Here is a 16,741-nt window from a genome sequence, read left to right as displayed (position 1 = left end):
TCTGTGCGAGGGCTTTCTCTAGTTGCGACGAGCGGGGGCCACTCTTCATCGCGGTGCGCGGGCCTCACTATCGCGGCCTCTCCCGTTGCGGAGCACAGGCTCCAGACGCGCAGGCTCAGTAGTTGTGGCTCACGGGCCTAGTTGCGCCGCGGCATGTGGGATCTTCCCAGACCAGGGCTCGAACCCGTGTCCCCTACATTGGCAGGCAGATTCTCAACCACTGCGCCACCAGGGAAGCCCTAGACATATATTTTTGCGGATAATAGATGCTTAGTCTGAAATGCTCTTGAGAGTTCCCAGCTCGCCCTGTGAAGGGAACATGTATTGTGACTGAGAACTGATTTGCATGATGAGTAAACAGCAGAGTCCTTAAGGACTAGGTCCCAACCCTGCCCCGCATCTGTGGTCTTATAACCTTGAGTCCAGACAGAGATCGTTAGTTCGCCTCTTACTGCATGTCTGCTCCCCTGGCTTCAGGTGCTGCTGTCGTGCTTTATTTTCAGAGTAATTGTTGCTTGTATCCAACTGCCAAGGCAGTGTAAGGTTAGTAGAGTGGAGCTGTGGTCAGTGGCAAAGCTGGTACCTGGTCAGGCTGGCTCGGAAGGGAGCGGAGCCCCCTGGCCGGGAGCGGGGAACCAGCAGCCCTGGGAATCAGCTCCAGGGAACAAATCTTATTTTGATTTCTCTAGCTTCCTAGACCAGGACAGTAGATAGATTCACTTAGTCTCTGGTCTCTATCCTCAGTGATAAGGTTTCCGATTTAAAGTCTGTCTTTGAATGTGCCCCTGCCCTATCCATGAGACTAGAATGTGTTTCAGAAAGCCAGCTAACGGAGAGGTATGGGAAAGGTCAGTAATACCTGCCACTAATCACATACTTAGGTAGTAATTTTTATTTATTTAATTTATTTTAAAAATAATTTTGTTTATTTATTTTTGGCTGTGTTGGGTCTTCGTTGCTGCACGCGGGCTTTCTCTAGTTGCGGTGAGCGGGGGCTACTCTTCGTTGCGGTGCACAGGTTTCTCATTGTGGTGGCTTCTCTTTGTTGCGGAGCATGGGCTCTAGGCACGCGGGCTCAGTAGTTGTGGCTCGCGGGCTCTAGAGCACAGGCTCAGTAGTGGTGGCACAGGGGCTTAGTTGCTCCGCAGCATGTGGGATCTTCCCGGACCAGGGCTGGAACCTGTGTCCCGGCATCGGCAGGTGGATTCTTAACCACTGCGCCACCAGGGAAGTCCCTTATTTTTTTTAAACTTAAAATTTTTTTCTTTTGAAGTATAGTTGATGTACAGTGTTATGTAAGTTACAGGTGTACAACAGTGATTCACAATATTAGGTAGTAATTTTGGATGGAGTAAATTTGAATAGAGCTGTCTCTCAAGAACTATGTTTAGGATTAAAGAATATTACCAGGATCAAGAATTATTCGTTTCTTTGTATGTTTTCTTTTATTATTATTTATTTATTTATTATTTATTTATTTTGGTCACGCTGGGTCTTAGTTGCGGCATGCGTGATCTTTTAGTTGCAGCATGAGGGCTTCTTAGTAGCAGCATGCGTGTGGGATCTAGTTCCCTGACCAGGGATTGAACCTGGGCCCTCTGCATTGGGAGCGTGGAGTCTTACCCACTGGGCCACCAGGGAAGTCCCCGTATGTTTTTTTGTTAATGCATGCTTTCAGTAGACTTTTATTGGCAATTTACTGTCTAGGAGTATGCTAGGAGTTGAGGCTAAAAATACCTAAAATACAGCCTCAGTCCCCAGTTTGCATCATTGGTTGGGGAGACGGACAAGGTAAGAGACTATTGCGATGCAAGAAAGCTTTTTAATTTTTTTAAATTTTATTTATTTATTTATTTATTTATTTTTGGCTGCATTGGGTCTTCATTGCTGCGTGCAGGCTTTCTCTAGTTGTGGTGAGCGGGGGCTACTCTTTGTTGGGGTGTGTGGGCTTCTCATTGCGGTGGCTTTTCTTGTTGCAGAGCGCGGGCTCAGTAGTTGTGGCTCGCGGGCTCTAGAGTGCAGGCTTAGTAGCTGTGGCACACGAGCTTAGTTGCTCCATGGCATGTGGGATCTTCCCGGACCAGGGCTCGAACCCGTGTCCCCGGCATTGGAAGGCGTATTCTTAACCACTGTGCCACCAGGGAAGCCCTATTTATTTATTTACTTACTTACTTACTTACTTATTTATTTCTTTAGCTGGGTCTTAGTTGCGGCACGCGGGATCTTTTAGTTACAGCATGTGGGCTCTTAGTTGCGGCATTCAGGATCCAGTTCCCTGACCAGGGGTTGAACCTGCGCCCCCTGCACTGGGAGTGCAGAGTCTTAACTGCTGGACCACCAGGGAAGGCCCAGGAAGGCTTTGCAGAGAACTTGAACTGTGTGGACAGTGGACTGGACAAGTTGGGTGGGCAGGACTGGGGAGAGCGGACTGAGGGGTCCAGCGGCTGCGCCGGGGGCTGGATGGCGGGAGCAAGACTCCGATCACGGGAGCACGCAAGGTGCGTGCTGGTGGCTGGAAGGAAGAGCGGCAGCAGGCAAGGACGGGCGTGGACGGATTCTGGAGCTGTTAAGGAAGCAGAGCAGACAAGATCATGAGAGGCAGGGGGTAGCCGAGAATGACTTCTGGGTGTACGGTAGGGCCAGAGTCCAGCAGACAGCAGGTTCGGTGAGGGGCAGGGGGAAGTGATGAGCTGACTTAGAAATGTGAATTTGGAGGGTCTGAGGGACATTACAGTGCATGTGGCCAGGAGGCTGTTTGGGGTCCAGATCTGGAGCTCTGAAGAGAGATCTGGAGTAGCGATACATTTGAAGGGAGGAGGGTTGTCAGCATATGTTGTGGGAGAGCTTCTCCAAGGAACAGAGGTCCTGTGGACCCTGCCCAGAAAGGAGGTGAGAAAGAGCAGCCAGCCAGAGTGTTGGTCGTTTGGCCCGGAACGCATTTCTGCGGATTTTCAGGTCTCAGTCTAAATGGCACTTCCTGAGGGTAGCAGTCTTTGCTGACCCTCTCCGAATGCGGTTAGGTGTGTCTGCTGTGTTCCTGTTGTGGCCTCCCGCACAGCGTAGCAGTGTACACGAGTCATTACTGTTGCTTGTGCTGTGGTCAGACACCCGTGTGCTCTGAGGAGGTCGGGGCTGTGCCTTGTGTTCACATCTGTTTTTGCTGTGCTGGTACAGCAGGTGCCTAAGAAATGACAGTTTGGTCAATGAAAGAGTGTCTGAAAGGCCAGAGGGAGGAAACTGTCCCTGGGGAGGATGTGGTCGGCGGACAGGAGCAGGTTTGTTGTAGTGAAGGGCATGGCTCTAGACAGGCAAACCCAGGCTCAAGTCTTGCTTCACTTAACCTTGGTCAACCTCATTTTCCCCATCTCTAAAATGGGAACAGTAATGGCAGTTAAGAGTTGTAAGGATTAAGTGAGATGATGCGTAGAGAGATAACCTTCTGCAGGTGTCTAATGTTTATTGCACTGAATACCCAGTTTTCCAGTTATTATTTTTTTGTCTGTCTAAACATCTTAAGGGCAGAAGTCAGTTCTTCATCTTTTTATACTGGGCATTTGGTAGTTAGGTTACTCAGGAGCTGTTGAAATGAATTGGTATCTATTGGTGGTGGGTCATCTTGCACCTCTGAGTAACCAGACATACAGCTTGAGTGTTGACTCACTGGTTTCGCTGCACAGGCTCATGGGAACCCTGTGCTTTGGGCCACTCCTTCTCAGAGACGTAGTTCTGAGAGGAGATCAGATGGACGCCTCGTAAATGCTGGGCCACCTGTATGAGGTGGGTTGCAGTGGGTGTGTCTCCTTTGGGCTACAGGCTTGCTGGAGAATGGGTGGCAGTTCTCACGTCTTGTCTGGCACAGACGTGGCCAGAATAGGAGTGCTTCTGGCTCCGCACGGGGCGAGTTTCTTAGATGTGAGGGCAGTGGCAGCTGCGTGTCCTGGGAATTGTGGATACTCACCGTGGCAGCAGGAGCAGATGTAGCTCCTTTTGACCTGTGGGATAAAATGTGCGGAAACTGGAAGACTTGCTGTTCATGCCCTTTATCCTCTTTTTAACCTAAAGCAAACATAAAAAAGTAGCCATAGCATTGGGGTAAATGTTGAAATAGGAATTAACCCAAAAACCCCAACCTTGATCCTCCCACTCTGGCAGAACTACTCTCCATTTATGTTCATGCCGCTGTTCTAACTGAATTCAGGCCACTGAGATACCCTAGTTTTGAAGACTTGGACGTTCTTTGACCAGTGCCAGCAGTCTCTGCTATTCTTTTGTGCCATAATAGCAAACTTTGTCCACGCTCAGATGGAGTAGCAAGAGGTGCTGCACAAACCACAGGGATGGTGTTTAACGCCCCATTTGTTGAAAATTTGCATCATTTTCAAATGAGTTCCTTTTCAGGCCTCTTGCAGAGAAAAGTCTGTCAGCATAACTAGTAGAACCAGTTCTGCTTGATTGTTAAAGAACTGTACTTTTCTAACCTTCTTTTCTTACACATTGAGCATGATACTTAATTGGGGTCAGTAAGGAATTTTATCCCACGTGTCATAGCTCTGGAAGTACGATTGTGACCATTTGCTGATTAGGCAGCTGGGCAGGGAGTATCAGAGTTGAAGGGTAGTGGGATAGAAGGAGCAAAGGGTTAAGGGGGACTCCGGGCCCTTCGCTGAAACCAGGTGACAGTTTCAGAAGCTCCCACTGCTCCAGAGAACAGGGCTAGTGCAGAGGCAGCTGTCCCTGGATGCTGGTTGAATTTCCTGTGAGATCCTGGGATGATGCCAGGCCCATCCACGGCACCTGCTCTCCTGCAGTTCTTACTGGACAGGCTTCATGACTTCTGGTCTTTCTGGATTAATACCACATACATGACAGTCTTTAATGGAATGTTCTTTACAGTATGATGAGAGCATTTGGTGATGCCACCCACGTCAAAGCCCAAGCCTAAATATTGTCTCTTAATCTCCTTCCCATGTGTTTCTCTGTTTCCTGCTGGAGTGTTTTTAAAAACCTCTCATTACCTAAAGCCATTATTAATTAAATTACTCAACGAAATCTTCTGAGCACTTACTGTTTGCAAGGCCTGTATTGGATTCTGGGACAATGTGGCAAGCAAAAAACCAGACAGAGGACCTGCCCTCAAAAAGTTTATAGATTGATGGGGAGATAGACTTAAATAATTACATAAATAAATGTGAAATTGCAATTATGACAAGTGCTAGGAGGGAGAGATACACAGGGCTGTAAGGACGTGGAAACAGAGAGGGCTTCCCAGAGGAAATGACCCTTGTCCTGAGGTCCAGTGGATACTTACAATTCACAGGGCAAAGAGGGAAAGGAGACGCATTCCAAGCAGAAGGAACTTGGACTTAAGATAGGAAGGGGCTTGGCAGGTACGAGAGGCTGAAGGAAGGCCAGTGTGGCCACCGTGCAGACTGAGGAGGAGGATGGTGGGAGAGCAGGGGGGACAAGGAGGTGGGGACCAGGCTGTGCAGGGCCTCCTTGCAGGCTTTATCAGGTTGTGGCCCTCCTCCCACCAGTAATCCAGAGCAGACCGTGTTGTGAAAGGATCACTGCTGCTTTAGGGTGGACAATGGATAAGAAAGAGGCAGAGCCAGTCGAGCAGGTGCAAAGCTGTTGCAGTGGTCTGGGTGGGAGATGATGGTAGCTTGGACCAGGGTGGTGCTGTGGGGGTAAGAGAGGAGCATGGGTTCTGGGCGTATGTAATGGGCGGTACTGATCGGATTTGGTGGTGAAGGACTGGGTATTGAGGGTGAAGGAGAAGGAGGTGTCAAGGGGGACTCTTAGGATGACATGCTCTTGAAGGGAAGCACAGGGTAGCCCAGACTGTACATAGCAGTGTTATTTGCAGTTGGAGCCTTCCCTGGAGTGTGGTACATCGAAGATTCCTGCTGAACTCTCGAGGGTTGGTTGGGGTGACACCCAGAGACTAAAGCCTTGGAGGACCCAGTGGAGTGAGTCATAGGAGGTGAACTCTCAGCTGGTGTTGTGGAAGCCCCCGAGTTCTTTCCCACGTAGTGGCCATTACTCCTGGGGGGTAGATGTATTTTGTTTTTCTGCTTCTGTCCTTTCAGCCTCTGTTTGCCTCTCCAAAACAATTTTAGGCTTTCCCTGGGCTCTTTTACTGATGCTTGCTTTGACCTGGTTTCAGGTGGGTCTAGCAGATACATTCACTGATCTTTCTGTCCTATTTTCCTTTTTTTTCTTCGTTCCACAGAAGAGGTAGTGTGGCATCATGTAAGAACACAGGCTGAGCCAGCTACCAGGTTTGACTTCTACTTCCACCACATTCTAGCCGGGTGTCTGCTTCGTCTGCAGAGTTGGAGGTAACAGTGGCTATAAGAGCCCTACTCCAAGGCTTGCTGTGAGAATTAACTGAGTTAATAAGTATAAAGCCCTTTCAACGATGCCTGCCACAAAGGCTCTAGAAATGTGTCATCATTATTCACCTCTCAGCCTCAGTAAGGGCTGGCCCTTGAAAGTAGCCACTTTGGCATTCATAGCGTGGACACTTGTGATTTCTGCAGTCTGCAAGCGACCCCTGAGTCACGATGTAGTAATCTGTGATGTCAGTAGGGAAGAGATTGTATTTACTCATCCAATTGTAACGGTCAGGTTGGACAGCCTTTAATCACTCATCCAGTAAATTTGCCCATGAAGACAACAGCTTATACACATTGAGAACTCAGCATGGTCAGGCGTAGGACATACACGTGGGAATCTCATCACGTCCTGTAACCCACTTTAAGATCCATGTCCAGCTTCAGCGCATCCAGACGTGGGCTGTACCTTATTGTTAACCCCTTCTTCCCTTCTCCATTCAGCTATGCTCGTTCTCCCCGGATCAACAACAAAAACTTTGAAATATTATCTCCGTATTTGTTCTTTCTGTGTTTTTCTCGTGGAGTTCAAAAAGCTACTATAAAAATACGGAGGCAAAGGAACTGTGGGGCATAGCTGATGAGTACTCTCCATTCTGTGCTCCCTACCTTCTCCCCACCACCCATACAGGTCGCTTCCCAAAGTAAAGGAAAAAATTCACTTTTTTTGAGGGGATGGTTTCTTTATGATTCCTCTTTGCATACCCTGACTTATTGGAGTCCTCTAGGTTATTTCTCTTCTCAGGACTGGTGTATGTTTTGATTTGGGGGGTGGAGGGGTGGTTGATGGTAGTGGTGATGGCGCTTATGTTTTTCCTGAGTTGATTATCTTGTAAGAACTGATAGTGAACATTTATACTTTTTTTGAAGTATTAACCAGAGACAGGTTAGATATTAGTGATGAATGCCTGCAGCGTGGCTCCTGTCTCCCAGTGCGCAAGTGCTTACATAGGTTTTTATTCTCAATTTGTTACCATCTTTCAGTAGCTTAATCTACTTTGTTTGGTTGTTTTTCTGGCCGCACCCCGCAGCTTGTGGGATCTTAGTTCCCCGACCAGGAATTGAACCCAGGCCTATGGCAGTGAAAGCTCTGAGTCTTAACCACCCAACCGCCAGGGAATTCCCAGCTCAATCTACTTTGAATAAATTCAGCAGTCGGGAAAGCTTACCTTTTGTCGGCATGCCCGGCATGCCGGAGCAGTCCCTTCCTCAGATGCAGTATTCTCTTAAGAAAGCCATTAGTTTACTCTTTTGGTCTTATAGTGGGTTCAAAGTACTTTCTATTGCAGAAGAAAAGACACCAAAGGACAGGACCTAAGTCATTGTAGAAAACAAATCCTATTAACAGAAATATGCCGTTTCTTTTTCTACGACTTCAGATATTACTGTGTAGTCCAAGTCTGATGGAATTAGGACCAACCTGGATGTTGCTAATTGCAGGAGTTTCTGATACACACAAAAAAAATAAGAATTGAGAAGCCTCCTGAGTGGAGTCAATTTAGTTTCATGTGGGAAACAGGATTGAGAGAGAAGCAGAAATTATTCTACTCAGAATCTTGAATAATTGCAGCTCAAGTAGTATGTTGGAATTCTTTGTTTAGTCATCAAAAGAAAGGAGGAGGGGCTTCCCTGGTGGCGTAGCGGTTCAGAATCTGCCTGCCAATGCAAGGGACACAGGTTCGAGCCCTGGCCTGGGAAGATCCCACATGCCGCGGAGCAACTAAGCCCGTGCGCCACAACTACTGAGCCTGAGCTCTAGAGCCTGCAAGCCACAACTACTGAGCCCACGTGCCACAACTACTGAAGCCTACGCGCCTAGAGCCCGTGCTCCGCAGCAAGAGAAGCCACGACAATGAGAAGCCCGCGCACCGCAACAAAGAGTAGCCCCCGCTCACCCCAACTAGAGAAAGCCCGCACACAGCAACGAAGACCCAACGCAGCCAAAAAATAAATAAATAAATAAAATTTATTTAAAAAAAAAAAAAGAAAGGAGGAGAAAAAAGAAAGGTATCAAGAAGCATAGATTCTGCTGGGTCCAACAATTGTAACAACTCCCATTTACTGAATATGTATGCCACGTGTTTACACCCGTTTCTCTTCATATCCTCATACTGAGATAGTATTGTTTCCATTCACACAGGAGGAAACCAAAGCTCAGTCAGGTTAAATAGCAAGCCCAAGTTCATGTCTGTAATTACCAGAGCTGGGTTTGGACTGTGGCCTCAAGTCTGTATTATTTATTTTCAGTACATGCACAGAGAGAAGTTTGGAGAAGCCAGGGGAAAGACAAAACTTAAATTGTCAGTACTAGGCTGTGTTAAAAATACAACTCTCAAAAAAAAAAAAAAAATACAACTCTCTGCTTTAAAGACAGGTAAATTTTGTTCTAAGATACACATGGATTCCCACCTAATATGTAGATACAAATGCATTTCTCCCCTCAGATTTTCTATTTTAGAGGAGAAAACAGAGTATTAAGTGTCCATTTTAGACCAGTGGAGCGACTTGGAGGAAATAAAATGTTTGTGTTATGTCTTTTTAGCACTTGGTGCCAGATGTGATAGAAGGAAATTGTGTTTTGGAACCTTTAGGGATGTTATGTTGCCTCTTGGAATTTGCCCTTCTGGCTGGATAAAATTAAACTGAGAATAACAACTTCGGTTTTTGACTCAGAGCCCTTGTAAGCAGTGAAGGGTTGATGTGAACGTTTATAAGCGTTTTGGCCTATGAGAGCTTCATTGTAGAGACCCCCGCTCCATTCTTTTCAAGGTCACTGATCATCTGGCAGGGCCCTTCCCTTTTTCTGCCTTTGCTGAGGGGCCCTAGGTCCATCACACTTTCGAGATGTGCGCATTCTGAATGTGAACTCGGTAAGAAACTAGTTTTTGAGAACCAGTGGAATGGAAACGTCCAGGCTGCTTTGTAACCTCTCAGCAGATTCTCAGGAGTGTAGCTGATGTTAGCTTTCACGTGCTTTTGTCCTATACGAGGCAAATCCTTGTACAGTGGAGTACAGTTTTCTTAAGGGAATTTTTCTAATTTGCTCTGATCAGTTTTGTAACAGGAGACTGGTTTTCTGTTATACGCAATGGCTGTGACGACTTTTTTCTTTTGTGGTAGGAAACTGGAGACCGTGTTTATTGGAACTAGGACACAGCAGCGAGGAATGTGGGCTCTGGAGTTAGTCGGGGCTTGGGCTGAACCCTTGGTTAGTGACTTATTTTCCTATAAAAGGGAAGTTCTTGAACCTCTTTAAGCCTAAGTTTCTTCATCTGTAAAATGGAGATAACGCCAGTCCTAGAGTTGTTGTGAGGATTAATGAGATACTAATGAAGTGTACTTACCTGGCACATCATAGAGCTTAATAAATGCTGGCTCTTAGCATTATAGTTAAAAGCGTCTGGTCGAAGTGGAAGCTGGGACTGACAGCCTGTGGAGGGCTTTGATTGCCGTGCGCAAACTTGGACACACCTGTCTTTACTGCTCAGAAGTCTTTTTCACTTTGTGATCTTCAGCAGTGTTCCAAATAGGTGAGGCTGCTGCACGATCTGTGTTTTGGATAAGTAAAGTCTTGTGATTTGTTTCATGGCATTCGAGGTAGGGGCTCACGTGCTCTGGATGGTTAGATTATTTTTGGATGCTGGCTTGTCAGCGGCGGTGTATATCTTACTGCATTATTCTGACCTCTCCTTTCCCTCTCTGCAGCTGAAGGAAGTCTGATGAATAGCGGCAGCTTTAGTAGGAAGTCGAGCACTGTTAGGAATCTTGGTGGTTTTTCTGTCACCCTATCCAGTGTTGAAATTCCCACACGCTTCAGGAGATATGTGACTCCTCCATGACTTAGCTGCTTGGTGGGTTTTCCCTTTTCACAGATCAATTTTTGGTCGGCAACTTGTTGCCAACATCAGAACGTATTTAACATTATTCTAGAGAAGAGGAGTCCCTACTTTTAAAATGAAAAATGTGTACTAAGCTTCTGGGGCATTTTACAAAGACGAGGGTGAGTGGGGAAAATGTCTCCAGTCCTTTCCTTTTTTCTCCCAGGAAATGCTTCTGGTGGATTCATTTTCATCCCTTTGAGAACATGCCATGTTGTGACAGTGTTTTAGAATGGAGAGCAGGTCTGTGGGAGTCTTCCTTTGCCATTTCTGGTGAGGGAAAGCCACCAAGGACCCTGCCTCGTTCCTGGGCGCGAATACTCCGGCTCACGAAGCAGGCAGTGCAGCTCCCGCTTCCCTTCTCCCCTGCCAGTCTTACTCGTGAGATTGGTGGCTCTGACATTGGTTCCTAATCCTGCGGCCCCGGATATATTGCACGTTGACATGTGGCATGACGTGATTCTGTCATCTGTGGTTTCTCAGTTGTTAGTGCAGTTGATCTAAGTTGATGCCGTTGGTGACAATCAGCAGAACCACTGTAGCTAGTTTTTGCTGACGAGGGGATCCATTTATAAAGATACAGGTGTGGTTCATGGAACAGTGGGCCAGAGGCGTGGTTGGGCCTCGCTAGAGCCTGGAAAGCCATGGAGTCCAGGCTGTGTGATTGCTTGTGTGTCTGGGTTGGGCTTTTATCTCCACATGTCTTCTTCACGTGTCTCATTCTTTGCAGAACAGCTTTCTCTGCGGCTCCGTATTTGTGGCCAAATCTGCAAGTCTGTAGTTGAAGCAGCCAGTTTGATTAGCTTCTCTTGGCCCTTTAGCCAAATTAATGGGGAGATAAAACAATTAGCCATTTGCGGGCACTGCTTTCTGTTAGCCCACGCAGGTGATGGGGAGAAGGTGGCCCTCTCCTGGAGGTTGGGGGCGCAGGGAGCAGTTGTCTGGGGAAGGGGCGTTTTGGGTAAGACAGAGTTCTAAAAGATGTCGCCTAATTGTCTTGTTTATGGAATGTAAACAAAGAATATCACTAACCATTTCAAGAATTGATGTATGTAGGTAGTGTGGGGTAGTGTGACATCTTTATCATCGGAAGATGATACTTCCTCGGACGTAGCAATAGGGTAGTCTTCTCCGTGCTGGCTTCAGTTTTTGAACTGAATTCCAAGCACTAAAGATGATTGCTAGAGTTTTCTAACAGCTGATTGAATTTAATGAATAGCTTTGCTTCCCTCAGAGAAAGATGATAAACCTGTCAAAAATACCTGTGCTTTAATTTAGTTCTTTGTCAGTGACAGATGATGAAAACTCTGAATGAGAATTTCTAAGTTACCGAAACACTCATAGCATTTACGTATGCAAAAATAGTCCCTCTTGTGTAACCTAGAGCAATGCATCAGGATCATCTGGGGAGCTTCTACAAAACGTGAGGCTCAGCTGCATCCCCCGCACTCTGATTCCTCAGGCTTGTGTTGGGGCCTGAGTGTCTGCAGAGGTAACAGGCTCCCCAGATGATCCGATGCTCCACAGGTTTAAGAACGCTGCCTCAGAGAGGCTTGATTTATTGGCATCTCCTGGGATGGAAATCATAGTCATCTCCCAAACAGACCACACGCGAAACAGGTTCTGTGAAGACACCATGACTTTGTTCTTGTTCTTCAGCCTCAAGACAGGCTGTCTGGGCTCTCCCTGCCTCAGCCGTACCCAAGTTTCTTCTAGTGCCGTGCTTCAGTCTGAATCAACAAATTCAGAAAACTCATGCCAACCAGAGACTTCTACCCAAAACAAACCAAAAATATTCCATTTTTATTTGTTGACAGAACTAGTTGTGTGTTGTAGAATGTCCCACAGTCAGGATTTGATTGGTTGCATCCCCATGGTGTCATTTAACATGTTTTTCTGTCCCGGTATTCAGCCTATAAATTGGTAGGTTGACATAGCAGCTCAAGCAGATTGAGATCAGGTATTTTGGCAAGAATTCTTCGTAGATGGTGTGGTAGGTTGATGAGGGAGCCCAACATGCCTCTCTATTTGTTATGTTAACAGTCATTCTTTTTCCAGTTTTTTTTTTTTTTTTTTAGAAATTCACGTTCTTTTATTTATTTATTTATTTATTTATGACTGTGTTGAGTCTTCGTTTCTGTGCGAGGGCTTTCTCCAGTTGCGGCAAGTGGGGACCACTCTTCATCGCGGTGCGCAGGCCTCTCACCATCGCGGCCTCTCTTGTTGCGGAGCACAGGCTCCAGACGCGCAGGCTCAGTAATTGTGGCTCACGTTCCCAGTTGCTCCGCGGCATGTGGGATCTTCCCAGACCAGGGCTCGAACCCGTGTCCCCTGCATTGGCAGGCAGATTCTCAACCACTGCGCCACCAGGGAAGCCCCCCAATTTTTTACTCTATGATATTTTTTATTCTTATTATGGAAAAATTTGATTTTGACCCACTAAATTGATTTACAACCCACTAATAGATACAAGCCCTAGTTGGAGAAACACTGTTCTAGAAAGGGAGATAAGCATGCACATGGGTACTTAAAAAGTAATATTATAGGTGCTAACAGAAGAATGTATAACATGAATATTCTAGTGTGGGGATAACTTTGTTTATGAAAGTAATGAAAATCTACATAAAGATGTAACCCCTGTTGAGTCTTAAAGTTAACAGCCATTTATGATTGTTGTTTTGGTCCATTAATTCATTAAGCATTGCTAATTATCTTTGACTATCTGATAAACACTGAACCCAGCATAGAAGCATTTGAAGATATTTTTATTGAGAAACAGTGACACAGAACCTGGCCTTGATTCCTTATTAGAAGTGATTGCATCCCATTGCACTGCCGTATGGTTTTAGGTAACTTAGAATGAGGAAATATGTTGCCGGCCGCCTTTACTGAGCCCTGGTATGCTGCAGAGTGGATGGCTCAGTATTGACTTGATACGTTCATATTGGGTTGGCCAAAAAGTGCCTTTGGTTTTTAAGTAAAAATAAAAGACTTATTTTTCATTTTCACAAAGAACTTTATTGAACAACGTATTCACCCTTTGTTCCACTACCTTCTGCCATTTTTCAGGCAACTTCATAATTCCATCTTCCCAAAACCTTTTATCTTTTTGAGCAGAGAACTGTTCCAGGTGCCTTTTACAGTCTTCCAGGGAATTGAAATATTTTCCACTAAGAGAATTTTATAAAGACCAAAATAAGTGGAAATTCGAAGGTGCGATGTCTGGTGAATATGGCGGATGAATCAGAACTTCCCAGCCAAGCTGTAACAGTTTTTGCCTGGTCATCAAAGAAACATGCAGTCTTGCGTTATCCTGATGGAAGATGATGTGTTTTCTGTTGAGTAATTCTGGGCGCTTTTCATCAAGTGATACTTTCAGTTGGTCTAACTGGGAGCAGTACTTATTGGAATTAATCGTTTGGTTTTCCAGAAGGAGCTCATCATAAAGGACTCCCTTCCAGTCCCAGCATATACACAACATCACCTTCTTTTTTGTTTTTTAAAATTATTATTTTTATTTTTGGCTGCATTGGGTCTTCATTGCTGCGCATGGGCTTTCTCTAGTTGCGGTTAGCGGGGGCTGCTCTTTGTTGCGGTGCGCGGGCTTCTCACTGCAGTGGCTTCTCTTGTTGCGGAGCACAGGGTCTAGGCGCGCGGGCTCATAGAGCACAGGCTCAGTAGTTGTGGTGCACGGGCTTAGTTGCTCCGTGACATGTGGGATCTTCCCGGACCAAGGCTCGAACCCGTGTACCCTGCGTTGGCAGGCGGATTCTTAACCACTGCGCCACCAGGGAAGCCCCAACATCACCTTCTTTGGTTGAAGACCAGCCTTTGGTGTGGTTGGTGGTGGTTCATTTTGCTTACCCCACGATCTCTTCTGTTCTACATTATTGTACTGTATCCACTTTTCATCGCCTGTCACAATTTGTTTTAAACAGAACATTTTGGGCTTCCCTGGTGGCGCAGTGGTTGAGAATCTGCCTGCCAATGCAGGGGACACGGGTTCGAGCCCTGGTCTGGGAAGATCCCACATGCCGCGGAGCAACTGGGCCCGTGAGCCACGATTACTGAGCCTGCGCATCTGGAGCCTGTGCTCCGCAACAAGAGAGGCCGCGATAGTGAGAGGCCCGTGCACCGCGATGAAGAGTGGCCCCCGCTTGCCACAACTAGAGAAAGCCCTCGCACAGAAACAAAGACCCAACACAGCCATAAATAAATAAATAAATAAATTTAAAAAATAATCTGTTTTAAAAAAAAAAACAACAGAACATTTTCATTACATTTAAGTAGAGAATCGCATGCAGAAATACAGTCAAGAAGGTATTTTTCCGCTTAACTTACGTGGAACCCAAACAATCAAAGTGATTAACATAACCAAGCCAGTGCAAATGATTTTCAACGCTTGATTTGGGTATTTTGAGTATGTTGGCTATCTCCCGCGTGGTATAACGTTGATTGTTTTCAATTAATGTCTTAATTTGATCGCTATCAACTTGAACTAGTCTACCTGACCATGGAACATCGTCCAGCAAGAAATTTACAGCACGAAACTTCACAAACCACTTTTGACACGTTTGATCAGTCACAGCACCTTCTCCATACACTGCACAAATCTTTTTTTGCATTTCAGTTGCGCTTTTACCTTTCTTGAAATAATAAAGCATAATATGCTGAAAATGTTGCTTTTTTCTTCCATCTTCAGTATTAAAATGGCTACACAAAAATTCACCAATTTTGATAAGTCTTTTTAAATGCACAGCTGTCACATCCAGTCTAACAGAATTATTTCAAATGAAGTTAAAGACAACTAAGTGCTACTAGAGCCATCTTATGGAAAAAACCGAACAAACCTTTTGGCCAGTCCAGTAGTTTCCTGTTCTTACCTTCAAACCCTTTACACAGGTTCATTTTCTCTCAAAAGCCCACAACAATCTTCCTTTGTTTTCGACCCTTGATTCTCACTGGAGAAAGGGGAATCATTCTGTGGACTGTCTTCCATTCTCTTTCTGACTCTGCTTGAGCTGCTTTTCTTTGCCATGTGGCATTTGTTCCTTTATATGGGGAGTGCCCATCCCTGACCCTCCACTTGGGACAGCTGATAGTTGTCAATTCTAAATAATTAGTGTAATACATTGAACCAACTTGTTGAAATTTTCTGACTTCCTTTAGTTAAAAATACTTAAAAAAAAAAACTTAACTCTGTAAATCAACTATACTTTAATTAAAAAACAAAACAAAACAAAACTTAGCTTGTCAAATAAACAAAAAGCTCCTGAGCGAATATGATGTTTTAGTGTGTATTCTGAAAGTATGGCTTTATGTTATTCATTTTGAGCCCTTAAATAAACAAAAATATTACCCTTTTCTCTTTTAGGAAATTCACACAAACGAAAAGGAAGTAACAGAGAAGGAAGTAACTCTTCACTTGTTGCCAGGTAACAGTCATGTTAGCATCTTACCTCATGTGCAGTTCAAAGCCAGTGATAAATTGTGTCATCCCTAGTAGCACTATATATAAACTCCTTTGTTTTCATCCAGACAGTGTATGAGTTGGACAAAAATATCAATGTCTTTAGTTCAGTAACTGCATACCTGGGACTGAGTATTCCAAGAGCTACAAAGAATTTTTGTTTCCCCTTCCCCATAGCTGATGAAATTAAACGTGGGAAATTCTCACCTCTTTTGTAAGCAAATGAGGTCTTTTTTCAGGGTGCCTTACTTGGCCCCATCCAGTATTCTGGTCCCCAGTCAGGAAGATCCTGGTCCCCTGAAGATCCCTACACCCGACCCCTTGGGGTTTAACCAACCCTGGGGCTGCCAGGGCTTTGCTCTTTGATCATCACCGAGGAGCCTGGATTGGTTGGATTTCTTCCTTCCTTCCTTTCTTCCTCCCTCCCTCCCTCCTTTCTTTCTTTCTTCCTTCCTTCCTTTCTTCCTGTCTTTCTTTCTTTCTTTCTTTTTTTCTTTCTTTCTTTCTTTCTTTCTCTCTCTCTCTTCCCTCTCTCTCTCTCCCCTCTCTCTCTCTCTCTCTTTCTCTCTCTCTTTCTCTTTCTCTCTCTCCCTCTCTCTTTCTCTCTTTATTTATTTCTGATGGAGGAGAGTGACTCTATAGCTTAAGTCAAGTTTTAATCATTTCTGCATTCAGAAACAAACTTCTTGGTGGTGTAGCCTCTCCATATATGGGGCTATCCAGTGAGTTGTGCATTCGATTGTTTTGCTACTTTCTTTTTTCCAGTCCCAAATAGCTTTTTTCATAAGTATTTTTAGATACATTTCCCAAAACAATTGAGTCCTCATTCTGGTTCTTTTAATTTTATTCCATTTTATTGAGAGGATACGAATATGTACAAGTTTCTGACTGATCCACCTTATTTGGTAAACATATCAGAATCTCTAACTTTTTAAAAAATGTTTTTAAGTTTCGAAGGCTTTTCCCTATAATAATGGCCTAAACCTCAATCCATATAT

The 16,741-nt window shown here is 45.2% G+C and overlaps 1 protein-coding gene across 1 annotated transcript in view; it reads left to right on the top strand.

The window, feature by feature from the left end:
• Positions 1 to 16,741, top strand: part of MTMR12 (myotubularin related protein 12) — a 67,103-nt gene that overhangs the window by 12,134 nt on the left and 38,228 nt on the right. Inside the window, exon 2 of the mRNA XM_059916176.1 lies at positions 15,648 to 15,708. Coding sequence (XP_059772159.1) covers positions 15,648 to 15,708 — 61 coding nt within the window. The remainder of the gene's footprint in view (positions 1 to 15,647; positions 15,709 to 16,741) is intronic.

The sequence above is a fragment of the Balaenoptera ricei genome, chromosome 3 (assembly GCF_028023285.1).
Source record: "Balaenoptera ricei isolate mBalRic1 chromosome 3, mBalRic1.hap2, whole genome shotgun sequence".
Classification (NCBI taxonomy): Eukaryota; Metazoa; Chordata; class Mammalia; order Artiodactyla; family Balaenopteridae; genus Balaenoptera; species Balaenoptera ricei.
This window is presented reverse-complemented; position numbering and strand designations above follow the sequence as displayed.